This window comes from Balaenoptera borealis (genome assembly GCF_965194805.1).
Source record: "Balaenoptera borealis genome assembly, chromosome: 1".
In the NCBI taxonomy this organism is placed as follows: domain Eukaryota; kingdom Metazoa; phylum Chordata; class Mammalia; order Artiodactyla; family Balaenopteridae; genus Balaenoptera; species Balaenoptera borealis.
Window position 1 is genome coordinate 174,054,105 of NC_138860.1, and position 14,152 is coordinate 174,068,256.

Genomic DNA, 14,152 nt, shown 5'->3' on the forward strand with positions numbered 1-14,152 from the left:
GTGCTTCCTGGATTTAGGTGTACTTTTCCTTTCCCAAGTTAGGGGAGTTTTCAGCTATTATGTCTTCAAATATGTTCTCTGCCCTTTTCTCTCTCTTCTCCTTCTGGTACCCCTATAATGTGACTATTAGTGTGCTTGATGTTGTTCCAGAGGTCTCTTAACTCATTATTGACCAGGGGATTTTTGCAGGAACTAACGCCTGTGGCTGGCAATTTGTTATGTAAGTGAATATTTTGAAACATCTCCGGTCAATAACATTCAGGTAGCAAAGACCTATTAATATGTCTCTGGCCAATAATGTGTTAAACTGTCCTCATTTCTTTTTATTCTCTTTTTCTGTTCAGCTTCAGTGATTTCCACTGCTCTGTCTTCCAGCTTGCTCATCCATTCCTCTATATTACTTAGTCTACTGTTGATTCCTTCTAGTGTATTTTTAATTTCAGTTATTGTATTCTTCACCTCTATTTGGCTGTTCTTTATATTTTCTGTTTGTTAAAAACTTCTAACTTCCCACGCTGTTCATCCATTCTACTCCTGAGTTCTTTGGTCATCTTTATGATCATTATCTTAAACTCTTTTTCAGGTAGATGGGCTATCGCCACTTCACTTAGTTCTTCTGAGATTTTATCTTGTTTCTTCATTTGGAACATGTTCCTCTGTTGCCTCATTTTACCTGACTTGCTGTTTTTATTTCTTTGTATCTGGTAGGTTGGTTATGTTTCCCTGCCTTGGAGAAGTGGCCTTTTGTAGGAGACATTCTGTGTGTCCCATCAGTGCACTCCCCTCTGGTCCGAGTGGCCCTTGTGTGAGCTGTGAGGGTCCTTCTGTTGTGGCAGGCTGACTACTATGGGCTGTCTGGTAGGTGTGGCTGGCCCCCTCTCGATAAATCAAGAGATGAGTTGTTAGGGCAAGGAATAGTGACTTTATTTGGAAAGCCAGCAAACTGAAAAGATGGTGGACTAGTGTCCCAAAGAACCATTTTACCCAAGTTAGAATTCAGGCTTTTTTTATACTAAAGGGGGAGGGTGTGTGGTTGGTTGTTGCAAACTTCTTGATGCTGGAATCCTTTGTTCTTGCAACTGTCCACGTAGGTCAGGTCACAATGTTCCCATAAACTTCCAACTGAGACAAAGGTTATTTTCTGTTCTGCAACTTTTTTTCTCTATGTAAATGGAAAAGTGTTATATCTTTAAAGGTCAGAGCCTTGAGAATGGGCTATCCTGTATATTTTGGGCTATAGGCAACATTCTTGTAGCAAAAGCGTAGAATACAAAGGTTAAAGTAAAAGAAACAGATCTAATATGGAGTCAGATTTGTTCTTCCCTATTACAGTGCCCTGTTGGTGAAGCCAGATCCTGGGGCTTGTGTCCGCCCACTGGCAGACAGAACAAGGTCCTGATATCTGGCTGCAGGGCCCAGGGTCCCAGGCCTGATACTGGCCTGCTGGTGGGTGGGTTGGGTCCTGTCATAGCAAGCAGCAGTGCTGTGGTTGTCTTGGGGCTCATGTCCTCCTGCTGGTGGGTAAGGCTGGTCTGGAGGCTAGAACAGGTTTGCTGGTGAGGGGGCTGGAGCCCAGTGGGTTTTGGGGCTGGTGTCTGCCCACTGATGGGTGGAGTTGGGTCCCAGCTTCTCTGGCTGCAGAACCCTAGGGGTCCTGGGTCAAGTGCCTGTGTACTGGTGTTTGGGGCTGGGTTCTGTCCCCTTTGGTGGGGAGGGCCGTGTTCAGGGGTGATTGTAGGCTTAGCAGGGGGTCTTAAGGCAGCCTGTCTGTTGGTGGGTGGGGCTGTGTCCCCACCCAGTTAGTTACTTGGCCTGAGGCATCCCAGTACTGGTGCCTATAGGCTGGTGGGCAGGGGTGGGGCTGGGTGCTGAAGCTAATAATAAGCTAGAGGGGGGCTTCCAAAATAGGCTTGCCAGCCCCAGTGTCTGTGTCCCCAGGGTGATCTCTAGTTGCCTCCTGCCTCTCCGGGAGACTTTCCAAGATCAGCAGGTACGTCTGACCCAGGCTTCTTTCAAATTACTGCTTCTGCCCTGAGTCCCAGTGTGTGCACCCTTTGAGAGTGGAGTCTGGTTACAGTTTATTACAGCAAAGAGATACAGATTAAAGATTAAAGGGGCAGATTCTAGGTGAATTTCAAGCACATAGGCCAGAGTCTAGGAGAATTGCAAGCATGACATTTCCAGTGTCCTTCCAGTGGCATATTGGACAGCACTCATTACTCCCAGTGTCCTCTACCAGTGACAGTACACACAGAGTATAGCCAGTCATGGAAGCTCACTGAGCCTTGGAGCTTTTACTGGGGCTTAGTCTTGTAGATATGGTTGATACTTGGGCAGCTGACCTTAGTTTCTATTTTCTGTTCAGGTCAAGCTGATACTGTTTGGCCCAGAGCTCTTGCCATAGATCACATTGTTAGTACAGACTATCTGATGTGGCCCAAGGCCTCAGGGTAAACAAAGACACTCCTGTCAGGACATTAGAGATTGCTTCCTATTAGCTGAGGGCAAAGGCCAGACCTCTCTTTGGGTAAGATACTTTCCTACATGGGAGTAATTCAGTTTGGCTAAAGTGTAGGGTATACATAGAGGAGTTGAAGGTGAGATTAGGAGGGTAAACTCTTGCCATGTTGTTGGAAATTCATGGAAGGTGTTTGACATAATGGGAGGTGTCTCTAAGAAGATAAACCCAACAGTGGTTATAGGAAAGTAAGTGGTACAGTGAAAGGTAGGCTGGAGGAATATATTGCAGAAGTTAAGGCAAGAAATAACATGGGCCCAATCCAGGATAGTAGAAGTTGAAGTTTTTTGTTTTGTTTTGTTTTTTTGGATTATTGATCTCTAAAAGTGAGTGTTATTGAACCAGGTTTGTTTGCCTGATGTGCAGCAAGCCGAATGCTGAAATGCTGAGGTTTGCAATAGAGAAAGGGTTTATTTACAAGGTAGCCAAGCAAGGAGATGAGAGAACAAATCTCATATCTGCCTCCCTGAAGGTGAGGGGCTTGGGATATTTGTGAGATAAAGAGGCAGGGTAGTCTGAGGTGTTGGGGATGTTGCAGGAGAATGGGGTGTGAGAGGGTGGTCATGTCCCACGTCTTGGATGAGTTCCTGGGATAGGCCACCAAGTGAGGGTCCTTGGCTTCGCGAAGGAAAGAATTCAAGAGCGACCCATAGTAATGTGAAAGCATTTTATTTAGAGAGATACACATTGCATAGGCAGAATGCGGTCATTCTCAGAAGGCAAGAAGCGGCCCCAAGGTGTGGGGCTGGTTAGTTTTTAGGGGCTGGGTAATTTCATAGGCTAATAAGTGGAAGGATTATTCCAACTATTTTGGGGAAGGGGCAGGGATTTCCAGGAATTGGGCCACCCCCCACTTCCGGCCTATTATGGTCAGCCTCAGAACTGTCATGGCGCCTGTGGGTGTGTCACTTAGCATGCTCATGTATTACAGTGAGCATATAATGAGGCTCAAGGTCTACTGGAAGTCAAATCTTCTGCCATCCTGGGCCTAGTAGGTTCTAACCAGTTTTTGACATATCCTCAACATCTATGCCATTCTTTTAAAGGTTGTGCCCTGCCCCATTCCCTCCTGTCTCAGGGAAAGATGATTGGAGGCAAGAAAAAGGTGGAGTAATGGGTGTGTTCTGTGCAGGCATACCTGAGTTACATGCTTCTATCATGGGATGCATGTTCAGAAAATGGCAGTGTTAGCATGATCTGAGGGTGGAATTTTTGGCCCTCTGACATCAAAAAGTCATCTATCTGACACTCGAGCAGGCCTAGTTGAATGTTTGGTGGTCTCGACTGGTTTGAATTGAGCAAGACTAGCTCCATGCTCCTGAAGTACAACTTAAGCAACCATTAGTATAGTGACCCATAATTCAGAGGTGTTATCTATAGGGAGTGGTTAAAGGAGTCTTGTGATATGTTGTCTAAGCTACTTGAAGCTTGGAGGGTATGCAGCTTGCAAGAAAAGTTAAAGCAAGCTTGGTCAGTAAAGGCAGGTTACATGATATTATTTATTAATAAGCAAGTTATAGTTTAAGAGAGCTAACTGATGACTACCCTTGGTTTCTTAAGTATATATCTAAAATATAGCTATGCTCAAGAAGGACCTAAATGTGGGCTTTGGTGAGGGGAGAGGGGTGTTGCTTAAATATGTTTTTTTAAAAAATTAAATTTATTTATTTTATTTTTATTTATCTTTGGCTGCGTTGGGTCTTTGTTGCTGCATGCGGGCTTTCTCTAGTTGTGGCGAGTGGGGGCTACTCTTCATTGCAGTGCGCGGGCTTCTAATTGCATTGGCTTCCCTTGTTGCAGAGCACGGGCTCTAGGCGCGTGGGCTTCAGTAGTTGTGACGCACGGGCTTAGTTGCTCCGTGGCATGTGGGATCTTCCCGGACCAGGGCTCGAACCCGCGTCCCCTGCGTTGGCAGGCGGATTCTTAAACACTGCGCCACCAGGGAAGCCCTTAAATATGTTTTTTAAGCTGTGACTTTGGTCCAGTTATCTGCAGCCCTCAGTGTCTCTCACCTTTAAAGGACCTTTGCATCTTCCCTTCAGTTCTGTATACATTTAGGAGCCAGAAATTGGTACCTGAGTAAGTAGAGGATGATTATAGAGAAAAAAGTTAAAAATATAACTTGAAATAGTGATTGGAAATTGGGAGAAACAGTATAGGTTGATTTGTGTGTGTGTGTGTGTGTGTGTATGTGTATTGTAGAGGCGGAAAAAATTTCCCTTGTTCCCTTCTGGGTTCTTTGGCTTGTCTAATAATCAAATTGATATAAGACAGGTTAACAAAAGAAAAATCAAACAAAAGTTTAGTAACGTATATCTCCTGCATAGATGAGAGAGACGCAGGAAAACCGTAACTCTCAGAAATGGCTAAAGCTATCACCTTAAATACCATTTTCAGCTAAAGACAAAGAAGATGTTGGGGGTGGAGAGTCAGTTATGAGAGGTTACCAGGAAAAGCACAGTAAACAAGGGTAAGGTTGTTAGGCAGATGTAAGTTGTTGCCTTCTCCATTGATGAGAATTTCAAGAGATTTAGAGTCATCCTCTTCCTGGTACAGAGAGGAAGACAGCCTTACAAATGGAGATTTCCCTTATTAATATAAATGTCTCTTACAAAAGGGTAACTTATACTCAGAGCTTTTCCTATGTCTGCTTTTTCTTAAAAATAATCAGCCTAAAATAATCCTTATGCCAAGGAGGCATATTTTAGGGTGACAAATTCTGCCCTCCTTCAGTATATCTATATCTATCTATATCTGTATCTATATCTATATCATCTGTGTGACACACACAGACAAACACAATGCTTCTATTCACAAAGTTGACATCTAGGCGGATTCGCGGAGTTGTCCCAGAGTGGGGATTCCCCCTCCTTTGTGTTTCAGTTGAGGCACCTACTTTCCCATTTAAGTGAGCCACAGTGCTCTTCTTTCTTTCATGGGACTGTCATCTCTACTATTGAGAGGGTCACATGTGGCCATTCCTATTTTGGAAGTAGTTAAAGCAGGATGTTTAAACAGATCTTCAATAAATAGTCTTTATTAGGGCAAAACTGATGATAAGTGTACTAAACATTGTACTACGATGAACTCTGACATGCATGACATCCTTTTTTTTTTTTTTTTTAAGTAGGAGTAGTACCTTTTTTTTTTTTTTTAACTTTGAGTTTATTTATTTATTTATTTATTTATGGCTGTGTTGGGCCTTCGTTTCTGTGCGAGGGCTTTCTCTAGTTGCGGCAAGTGGGGGCCACTCTTCATCGCGGTGCGCGGGCCTCTCATTATTGGGCCTCTCTTGTTGCGGAGCACAGGCTCCAGATGCGCAGGCTCAGTAATTGTGGCTCACGGGTCTAGTTGCTCCGCGGCATGTGGGATCTTCCCAGACCAGGGCTTGAACCCATGTCCCCTGCATTGGCAGGCAGATTCTCAACCACTGCGCCACCAGGGAAGCCCGCATGACATCCTTTAAGTGAGAAAAATCTCATTAGCAAGAAGCACCTTTGTATGAGACTTAGTGTTGCTCATGGGTGTAGACATATCAGGTCTCTAGTTTAGGAGTTGTGATACTTAGAAGAAATTGCTTTTCTCTTATCATTGCTGAATTTTCATTAGGTTTAGAAGAAAAACCAGTGCCAGGTCATTCTAGAGAAGATTCTTGCAATAATTTTCTATTGTTAGATTACTTTGGGGGGAAAATCTTCACAGTTTTCAATGGGTGTACCCTGCTGTGTCCTAGACCTTATGTGTGTGAAAGGAAAATAAAAATGGAGTTGGTATTGCTAAGAGAGCTCTCTAAAATGGAGCTGGGAGGCCATTAAGGAAGTGTGACTTATGCACATCTCAGCCTGGATGGAATTTGACCTTTTGACCACTTATTGTCCTAATGAAGACATCCAGAGCATCTGCCAGAAACTCAAGATACTTAGCAGACCCTTACCCTAAAATAATTTGTGATTCCTTAAGGACAAATATTTCCTGACTCATGTCAGAGTCAGCCACAATTCTTGCCAGGCAACTTTGAACAACCTCATGGCTTTTTGTCTTTATAAGCCCCTCTTTCTCTTCTCTGGAACACTCTTTAGGTTTTACCAGAATCTATGTCTCCCAAATTGCAATTCTTAAGATCCCCCCCCAAAAAACTCTTTTCTTACTTGCAGCCTTCTGCACTGTTTTTTGGTCTATATGTGTGACATCAACTACAGTGACAGGAGCTCATCTTAACCTTGATCACAGTATTAGAAATGCTTTAGTTTTTTTCTGACAGCTTTGTTGATGTTGAAAATGTAATGAGTAGGTATATAATAAACAGAAACTGGAATGTATCCTTCCTATATATCCACTTTCTTCCTAAAATATTTGTTGAATTGAGTACCTAGTATGTGTATTAAGCTGGTTGTGTGGAGGATAGGAAAAAAGTATGTGAATCAAATGTTGATCCCAGGATTTTGTAGTGTAAGTCTTGAAATACCAAGTGATAAATGTCAAGTTCAAAAGAGGAAGAGGTCACATCTAGCTGTGAGAATCAGGAATGCTTGGCTCTTAAGTTGAAGAATAGGTAACATTTCAGAGTTGGGTGTGAAAAAGGCCCTTCTTTGTGAGCCACAGAAGTGAGGACGGTGAAGTCCATAATAGGGACTGGTATCTAGTTGAGTATTATGTTAGAGTGTGCATAAAGGGTTTTTGGTAATGGAGAAGAAGAAAGCTGAAATCGTTATCAGTGTGTGCAGTCTAAGAGTCTACATTTTATGCTATAGGTTCTTGCCAGAACAAGATGGTATGATCACAGTTGTGCTTTAAGATTTATCTAGATGTTGGGTATGGGACTGATTGAAACAGGTAGTAAATGGGGGCCTGACCAGTCAAGAGACTGGTTATTAGTGTTTTGTTCATCACTGTTTCCTAGTACCTAGCCTGTAGGTGCTCAGATACTTGTTGGCATACTAACTCACATTATTTCAAATATCTAGGATGTGTCTCCCATACAATTTAGAGAGCTGTGTGCCTGCTTGGGTTTCCTCATAGCATGGGGGCCTGGTTCCAAGAGTGAGCATCTCAAGAAAGCAAGGCAGAGAAGTGCATGGCATTTTTATGACCCAGTCTTGAAAATCGTGTAGTGTTGCTTCTATCATACTTTATTGGTCAGGCAGTCACAAAGTTCTTCACCAGTTCAAGGTAAGGGAATATGACTCTCACCACTTGATGGGAAGAGTAGCAAGGTCAAATTATAAGAAAAGCATGTGAAATGGGAGATCTTGTATTGGTCTTTGAATTGGTCTTTGTCTTTGAAAAAGACAATCACAGTTGTTTGTAGTTTTCATCAAATTTGGAAAAATTTGGGCCATTATTTCTTTAAGTATATTTTCTGCCCACTTTCACCTTGTTTTTTGGAATTCTCATTATATGTGTGCTTGATACCCCACAGACCATTAAGAATTTGTTTATTTTCAGTTTGTTTCTCTCTCTGCTTCATTTTGGATAGTTTGTATTGCTCTGACTTCAGGTCCACTGTTATTTTTTTCCTGTAGTCTCTAATCTGTTGTTAAGCCCATCTAATGAATTTTTTGTATGTTCTTTTTCTCAGTATTTTCATGTTTTCCTTTAAATCCTTGAGCATATTTATTGTAAAGTTTGTCTGCTAATTCTGTCATCCCTGGTATTTGACTCATTTCCATTTAACCGATCCCCCACGCCACCCCCCACCCCCCATTATGGATTGTTTTCCTGCTGTTTCACATATCTAGCAATTTTTGGTTGTGTGCTACATTGCTGGGTATCTGGATTTTACTGTCTTTAAAGAATACTGAAATTTGTTTTGGCAGGTAGTTACTTGCTAATCAAGCTTGCTTTTAAGCTTTGTTAGGACAGGTTTGGAAGTTTTTGCTCTGCAGCTAGTTTAGCTCTACTGCTAAGGGGTGATCCTTCTGCTAATTCTGCTGAATGCCACTGGTATTAAAAAGGTCTTTCCACTTTGGCTAGTGGGAACTCTCCCAGCCCTGTGTGAGCTCTGGGAATTGTTCATCTTGCAGTTCCTGGCATTTCTTTGTCTGGCCTCACGGGGTTTCGCCTAACACACGTGTAGGTCAGTACTCAGTAATGGACTGAAGGGATCCCTATGTAGATTTCTGGATATACTTCTCTGCACTGCAAATCCCAGCCACCTCATCTTCCCCAAATTCCAATCTCAGTCTACTCAATTTATCAAGACTGCAATGCTTTGCCTGAGTACTCTCTCTATACATTGCATTCTGAGAAGTGCTTTCAAGCAGAAAGCTAGGGTGTCCCAGGGTTCACTTCATTTGTTTTCCTGCTGTTGGGGATCACAGTTCTGCACTGCCTGTTATCCGTTGTCTAAAATCAGTTGTTTCATGTATCTTATCCAGTTTTCTAGTTTGGTATGGTGGAAGAGAATGTTCCATACCAGTACAAGTCAAAGTATCAGTTTTACATCCAGGATTTCTTCCGTCTTTTAACCACTTAAAGTACATTTTAGTTTCCAAATGTAAAAATGAAATGAAGTCAACTTTGGGCTAGAATTAATAATTTGGGTTCAAGTTTCAGGCCTACTTCCAACTTGGTAATGGATATTGGCAAATCTCATTTCTTCTGTGGCTTTCACAGCCAAATTGAATTGAATATAATCCTATTCTCCCTACTTCTCAAGCATTCCATAACAAGCAAATGGAAACAAAATCAAATTACATTAAATAAGGATGAGGTATAAAAGTTGACACATCCCAAACCTCTCTGGCCCATCTTCCAGTTCATACTCAAAGTATAAAGGGCGGGGAGATGAAAATGTAATAAGACTGTTGCTGTTTCATTGCTCCTCCTCTTTATAATAGCCAACTATTATTAAATGCTGTATAATGTGCCAAAACTTTGTAAGCCTTTTATGTGAATTAACTCACCAAATCCTCGTAACTGCCCTATGGGCTTGGTACTATTATTGTCCCCATTTCACACATGAGAATGAGACAGAGATCAGACAACTTCTAGAGGGTCATGCAGCTAGTAATTGGCAGTGGCAGAATTGGTATTGGTTTGAACAGAAGCTGTGTGACTCGGGAGCCATGCTGTTAACCACTGTGTGACTATTTGAAAACTATTAAAAATGTATCAACTGCTACTGATGTAGAATCATTAATTATCTTTATTATTTAAAAAAAATTTATTTACTTATGTATTTGGCTGCACCGGGTCTTAGCTGCACGCGGGATCTTCGTTGCCATGTGCATAATAATCTTCAGTTGTGGCACGCAGGATCTTTTTTTTAGTTGCGGCATGCAGGATCTAGTTCCCTGACCAGGGATCGAACCCCGGCTCCCTGCATTGGGAGCACAGAGTCTTAACTACTGGACTGCCAGAGAGGTCCCTAGTTTCATTAATTATCTTTAAATATAAAGGAGAGAATATCACCTGTGGAATCCCTTCCTATTTAGTCAGCCTGCCTGATTTCCATGGGGAAGCAGAGAGAATGGGCTATGGTTGGAATATGTGATTCTTGAGGAAAAACAAACACCATCAGTTGGCAGAAAATGGTGGAAGGCGATGTACAGCAAAGACTAGAGTAGAGGATATTAGTCGAGTCCAAGAGGTCTAGTGTGTTTCCAAGAGGGTTACTGGTGTTTACTGAATCCTGTCTGGCAGCTGTTTTGATATTAATAGGTTTCTCTTATTCTTTTTCTCCCCCTTCTCAGACACATTTAATCAAGTCAAGTACCAAAATGCTAACACTCTTTCCTGGAGAGAGAAAGGCTAACATTTCTTTTACTCAAAGAAGTCGTCCACCTGCAGGCACTCGGCAGACCAGCATTGCTTCCTTCTTCACCCTGCAGCCAGGTATGGTGACCAGACTGGAAGCAACCAGGGACCAAAAGGGAGTGCATTCATTTTTCCATGCTGGGATATTTATGAGAAGTGGTGCCATTAGTGCATTCTGTTAAACTTAGCTGACCTATTAGAAGATGTTTTAAAACACAAGTAAAGCATCGTCTTTTGGAAAGGAATATATACATACTTTTACAAACGTAGTTTTCTGGTTCTGTTTATCTCAGTCTAAACAGAACCAGAAAAGTATTGGTATTCCCTGACAGAGCAGTGAGGAAAGGTATACTTGGGAGTTGGGGGTGCAGAGGGGAGCTGATGTGCCATTAGTAAGATATATGTCTTGGACTGGCCACAATTAGCAGTCTGTATAAGATTAATTGATAATTGATATGTCTATATGAAGCTTCTCAAATTAATCAAAGTTCAAAAGCGCTTTTTTTCTTAGAAAGCTTGGCATAAAGTTGGCTTGTGTTTCATCATCCTTTGGCAATTCTTTGTTTGCATGTTCCTCTTCAGGGGACCAGCTGCCTCAGACCAGGCTGGGGCTTACAGAGCAGGGTTCTTGCCAGTTGAAGGGTGCAGGGAAGAGAGCTCTAACTCTTGGTGCTGTTCCCAGACTGCTTTGCATAAACCTTCAAAATGCCTTCTCCCTACCACAAACAAAAACTTACTTTTGCTTTAAGTAACAAGGGCAGATTTTTCTCAAAACCACTTTCCATTTCAAAATTCTGGTATATTCTACATAGTCTGTATTGAAGTCTTAGGCCAGTTGAGAACGCTTTTACAAAACAATTTCTGTGGTATATTTCTTGGAGAAGGAAAGAAGAAATCAGTCATTCAGCCTTGTTTGTAATTAGATCTTGGCATAATTTGGTGGGGGGGGGAGTAGGAATTCCATGTCATCTATCTTTAAGGCAGACAGGATCAATTCCACACCTGATAAAGTGGACAGGCTGGACACTAATAGTTTTTTTTTTTTTTTTGGAGGGTATTGATATGCTTTTTTGTTGTTGTTGTTCATTACACTACCTGAGAATCTAATTTTCATCCTCATTTCTAGTGTGTATTTGGAATCTCAATTGTATTATTGAATAATCTCACCAATAAGAACCATCCTATCTTTTGGTGTTTTTTTTTTTTTTTTAATTTATTTATTTATTTATTTAACTTTTGGGTTTATTTATCTATCTATCTATCTATGGCTGTGTTGGGTCCTCATTTCTGCGCGAGGGCCCTCTCCAGTTGCGGCAAGTGGGGGCCACTCTTCATCGTGATGCGCAGGCCTCTCACTATCGCGGCCTCTCCCGTTGCGGAGCACAGGCTCCAGACACGCAGGCTCAGTAATTGTGGCTCACGGGCCTAGTTGCTCCGCGGCATGTGGGATCTTCCCAGACCAGGGCTTGAACCCGTGTCTCCTGCATTGGCAGGCAGACTCCCAACCACCGCGCCACCAGGGAAGCCCCTAATAGTTTTTTTAATTGTCCTTTCTACTGATGGACTTAGCATCTAATTGTGTCTTTACTCCCTTTCCCATGAAATGTCTGGGGAGCAGGAGACCCACATTCTTTCTCACTGTCACCAGAAGGTTTCTCAGAGTTGGCTGGTCAATGTGATCTTTGAGACTTTACAAAAATGGTGTATATTGAACATGTTTCTCAAAGGATAATATCCAGGGGTGATATTTGGCCAGGATCACTATTTAGCAGAAACTACGTTAAATAAAAAACAAAAGCAAAACTGATGTGGCCTATGTTAAACAAACCCCAATCAACTGGAAAAGTAGGCTGTGGTCTGACTGTGTAACATGTTTGACTTTATTAGGTAGGTCATGGGAAGCATCCGTATATTTGAGTAGGGGAATATAAGAGCTGTGTTTTAGATCATTCAGGAAAGAAGAGAGACTGAAAGTAGGAAGATCAGCTACAAAGATCTGTGAAGAGTCCTAAGACCCCTGCACTAGTAGTTATGGTAGCTGATACTGATTTCAGAAAAAGCCACCTAAATCCTACTCAGGTGGAGTTTTCCTGCAGAATAATATTTGTTTGTCTTGTTTTACTAGGAAAGACAAATGGTGGTGACCAGAGGAGTGTTTCATCTCATATAGAACGTCAGACCAACAAAGAGTCTAAGGAAGATGCAACCCAGCTAGACCATCTGATCCAGGGCTTGGGGGATGACTGCATGGCACCCCCTTTAGCCACTTCAACCCCTGCAGACATCCAGGAAGCTAGACTTCCTCCTCAGTCCTTCCAGGCTTCTTATCACCATGGAACAGGAAGCCCATGCGTGACTGTGCTGTCTTTGTTCCAGCCTGATACCTTTGTCTGTGCTGGAGAGAGTAAAGCCTCACTGGCCTGTTCCTTCACCCAAGATCTGGAGAGTTCTTGCTTACTGGACCAAAAGGAGGAAGAGGATTCTTCCTGGAAAAGGGGATGGCCTCATGGATCTAAGAAAAAGAACTATCATCAGAATGTGGAGAGACACAGTAAAACACCTGGGCACAAGGGCCATCAGCTCTTGGATAAGACTAACTTGGAAAAGGTGTCTGCCAAAAGAAACAGGCAGGCCCCCATCCTGCTTCAAACATACGAGGATTCCTGGAGTGGAGCAAACAAAGAAGCAGTGAAACAAAGCCCTTGTCCTATTCCTGTGTTTTCCTGGGACAGCGAAAAGAATGACAAGGACTCCTGGAGTCAGCTTTTCACCGAGGATTCTCAGGGCCAGAGGGTCATTGCCCACAACTCTAGAGCTCCTTTCCGAGATGTAACCAATGACCGGTATCAGGGCTTAGGACAGCTTCCTAACAGCCCTTGGGCTCAGTGCCAGGATAGGACCACTCAGTTAAATCTGCAGCCTGATTTGCTCTTTACCCAGGACTCTGAAGGTAATCAAGTTATCAGGCACCAAGTCTAAATGTCTTTGCGAGGGTTTGGTTCTAAATGTATCTTGAAATGACATATAAGAAAGTATCTCCAGGGGGTGAGTATATTGGAGTAGGGGAATATAAGATCTTTGTTTTAGAAAGGTCATTCAGGAGAATGATCTTCGGTGGGAGGGAGGCATGGGATGATGCTGTTATTATTGAGCATTTTCTTTGTGTAAATAAAGCAGGTGGTGCCGCTTGTTGAGACAGTATGACTGATTGATTGGCATCATGCCCCTCCCTGAGGAGGAGGTGGCTGGCATATTCCCTGCATGAGTCTATGGTGAGCACTGAAGAGGCAGGGCAGGTGCTCATCTCTCCACTGAAGAGCCTGCTACTCAGCCTGCACAGAGCCACCTCTTTGCCCTTTCAGATGCCTGACTGGGATACTGCTTCTTACGGATGTGTGGTCTTTTAATCTCTGGCTGTAATCTTACCCATGCAACCTAAGCTGTGACCATTATTCTTGACACTTTTTTGAGTGATGATAAGGCAAATCTCCCAGACCCAGGTGTACAGGGGCAGGGAGGATAGAGAGAGAGGTAGAATGATTAGGTAGTTTTGTTATTTTATTTTTGTGGTAACTTTACAGCATTTTAAAGTTATATACTATATGTTTAAACATCTCCCTAAAAAAGGCTGACCTATATAACAATCTAAATGGGACTATATCATTCTTCTACTACAAGGTAGGAGAGAACTCCCTTTGTAAAACTATGAATCCAAATAAATGACTGTGTACAAAGCTGGCTCTGCTGGTAATTAAAACATTACCAATTTTATTTTTGAAAACGCAACTCTGCTGTCATTGCCATGGGTCTGATCTGAACACGAGTCTAATTTGACTTGTGTTCTACTCAAGACATCCACTAGGTGGCAGTTTCCCA

General features: G+C 42.5%; 1 protein-coding gene across 2 annotated transcripts in view; it reads left to right on the top strand.

The window, feature by feature from the left end:
* AUNIP (aurora kinase A and ninein interacting protein) overlaps positions 1 to 14,010 on the top strand; it is a 41,760-nt gene extending 27,750 nt beyond the window's left edge. For both annotated transcript variants that reach the window (XM_082366814.1, XM_082366815.1), the window contains 2 exons: positions 10,213 to 10,354; positions 12,402 to 14,010. In XM_082366814.1, coding sequence (XP_082222940.1) covers positions 10,213 to 10,354; positions 12,402 to 13,255 — 996 coding nt within the window. In that variant the 3' untranslated portion in view covers positions 13,256 to 14,010. The remainder of the gene's footprint in view (positions 1 to 10,212; positions 10,355 to 12,401) is intronic.
* The last annotated feature ends 142 nt before the right edge of the window (positions 14,011 to 14,152 follow it).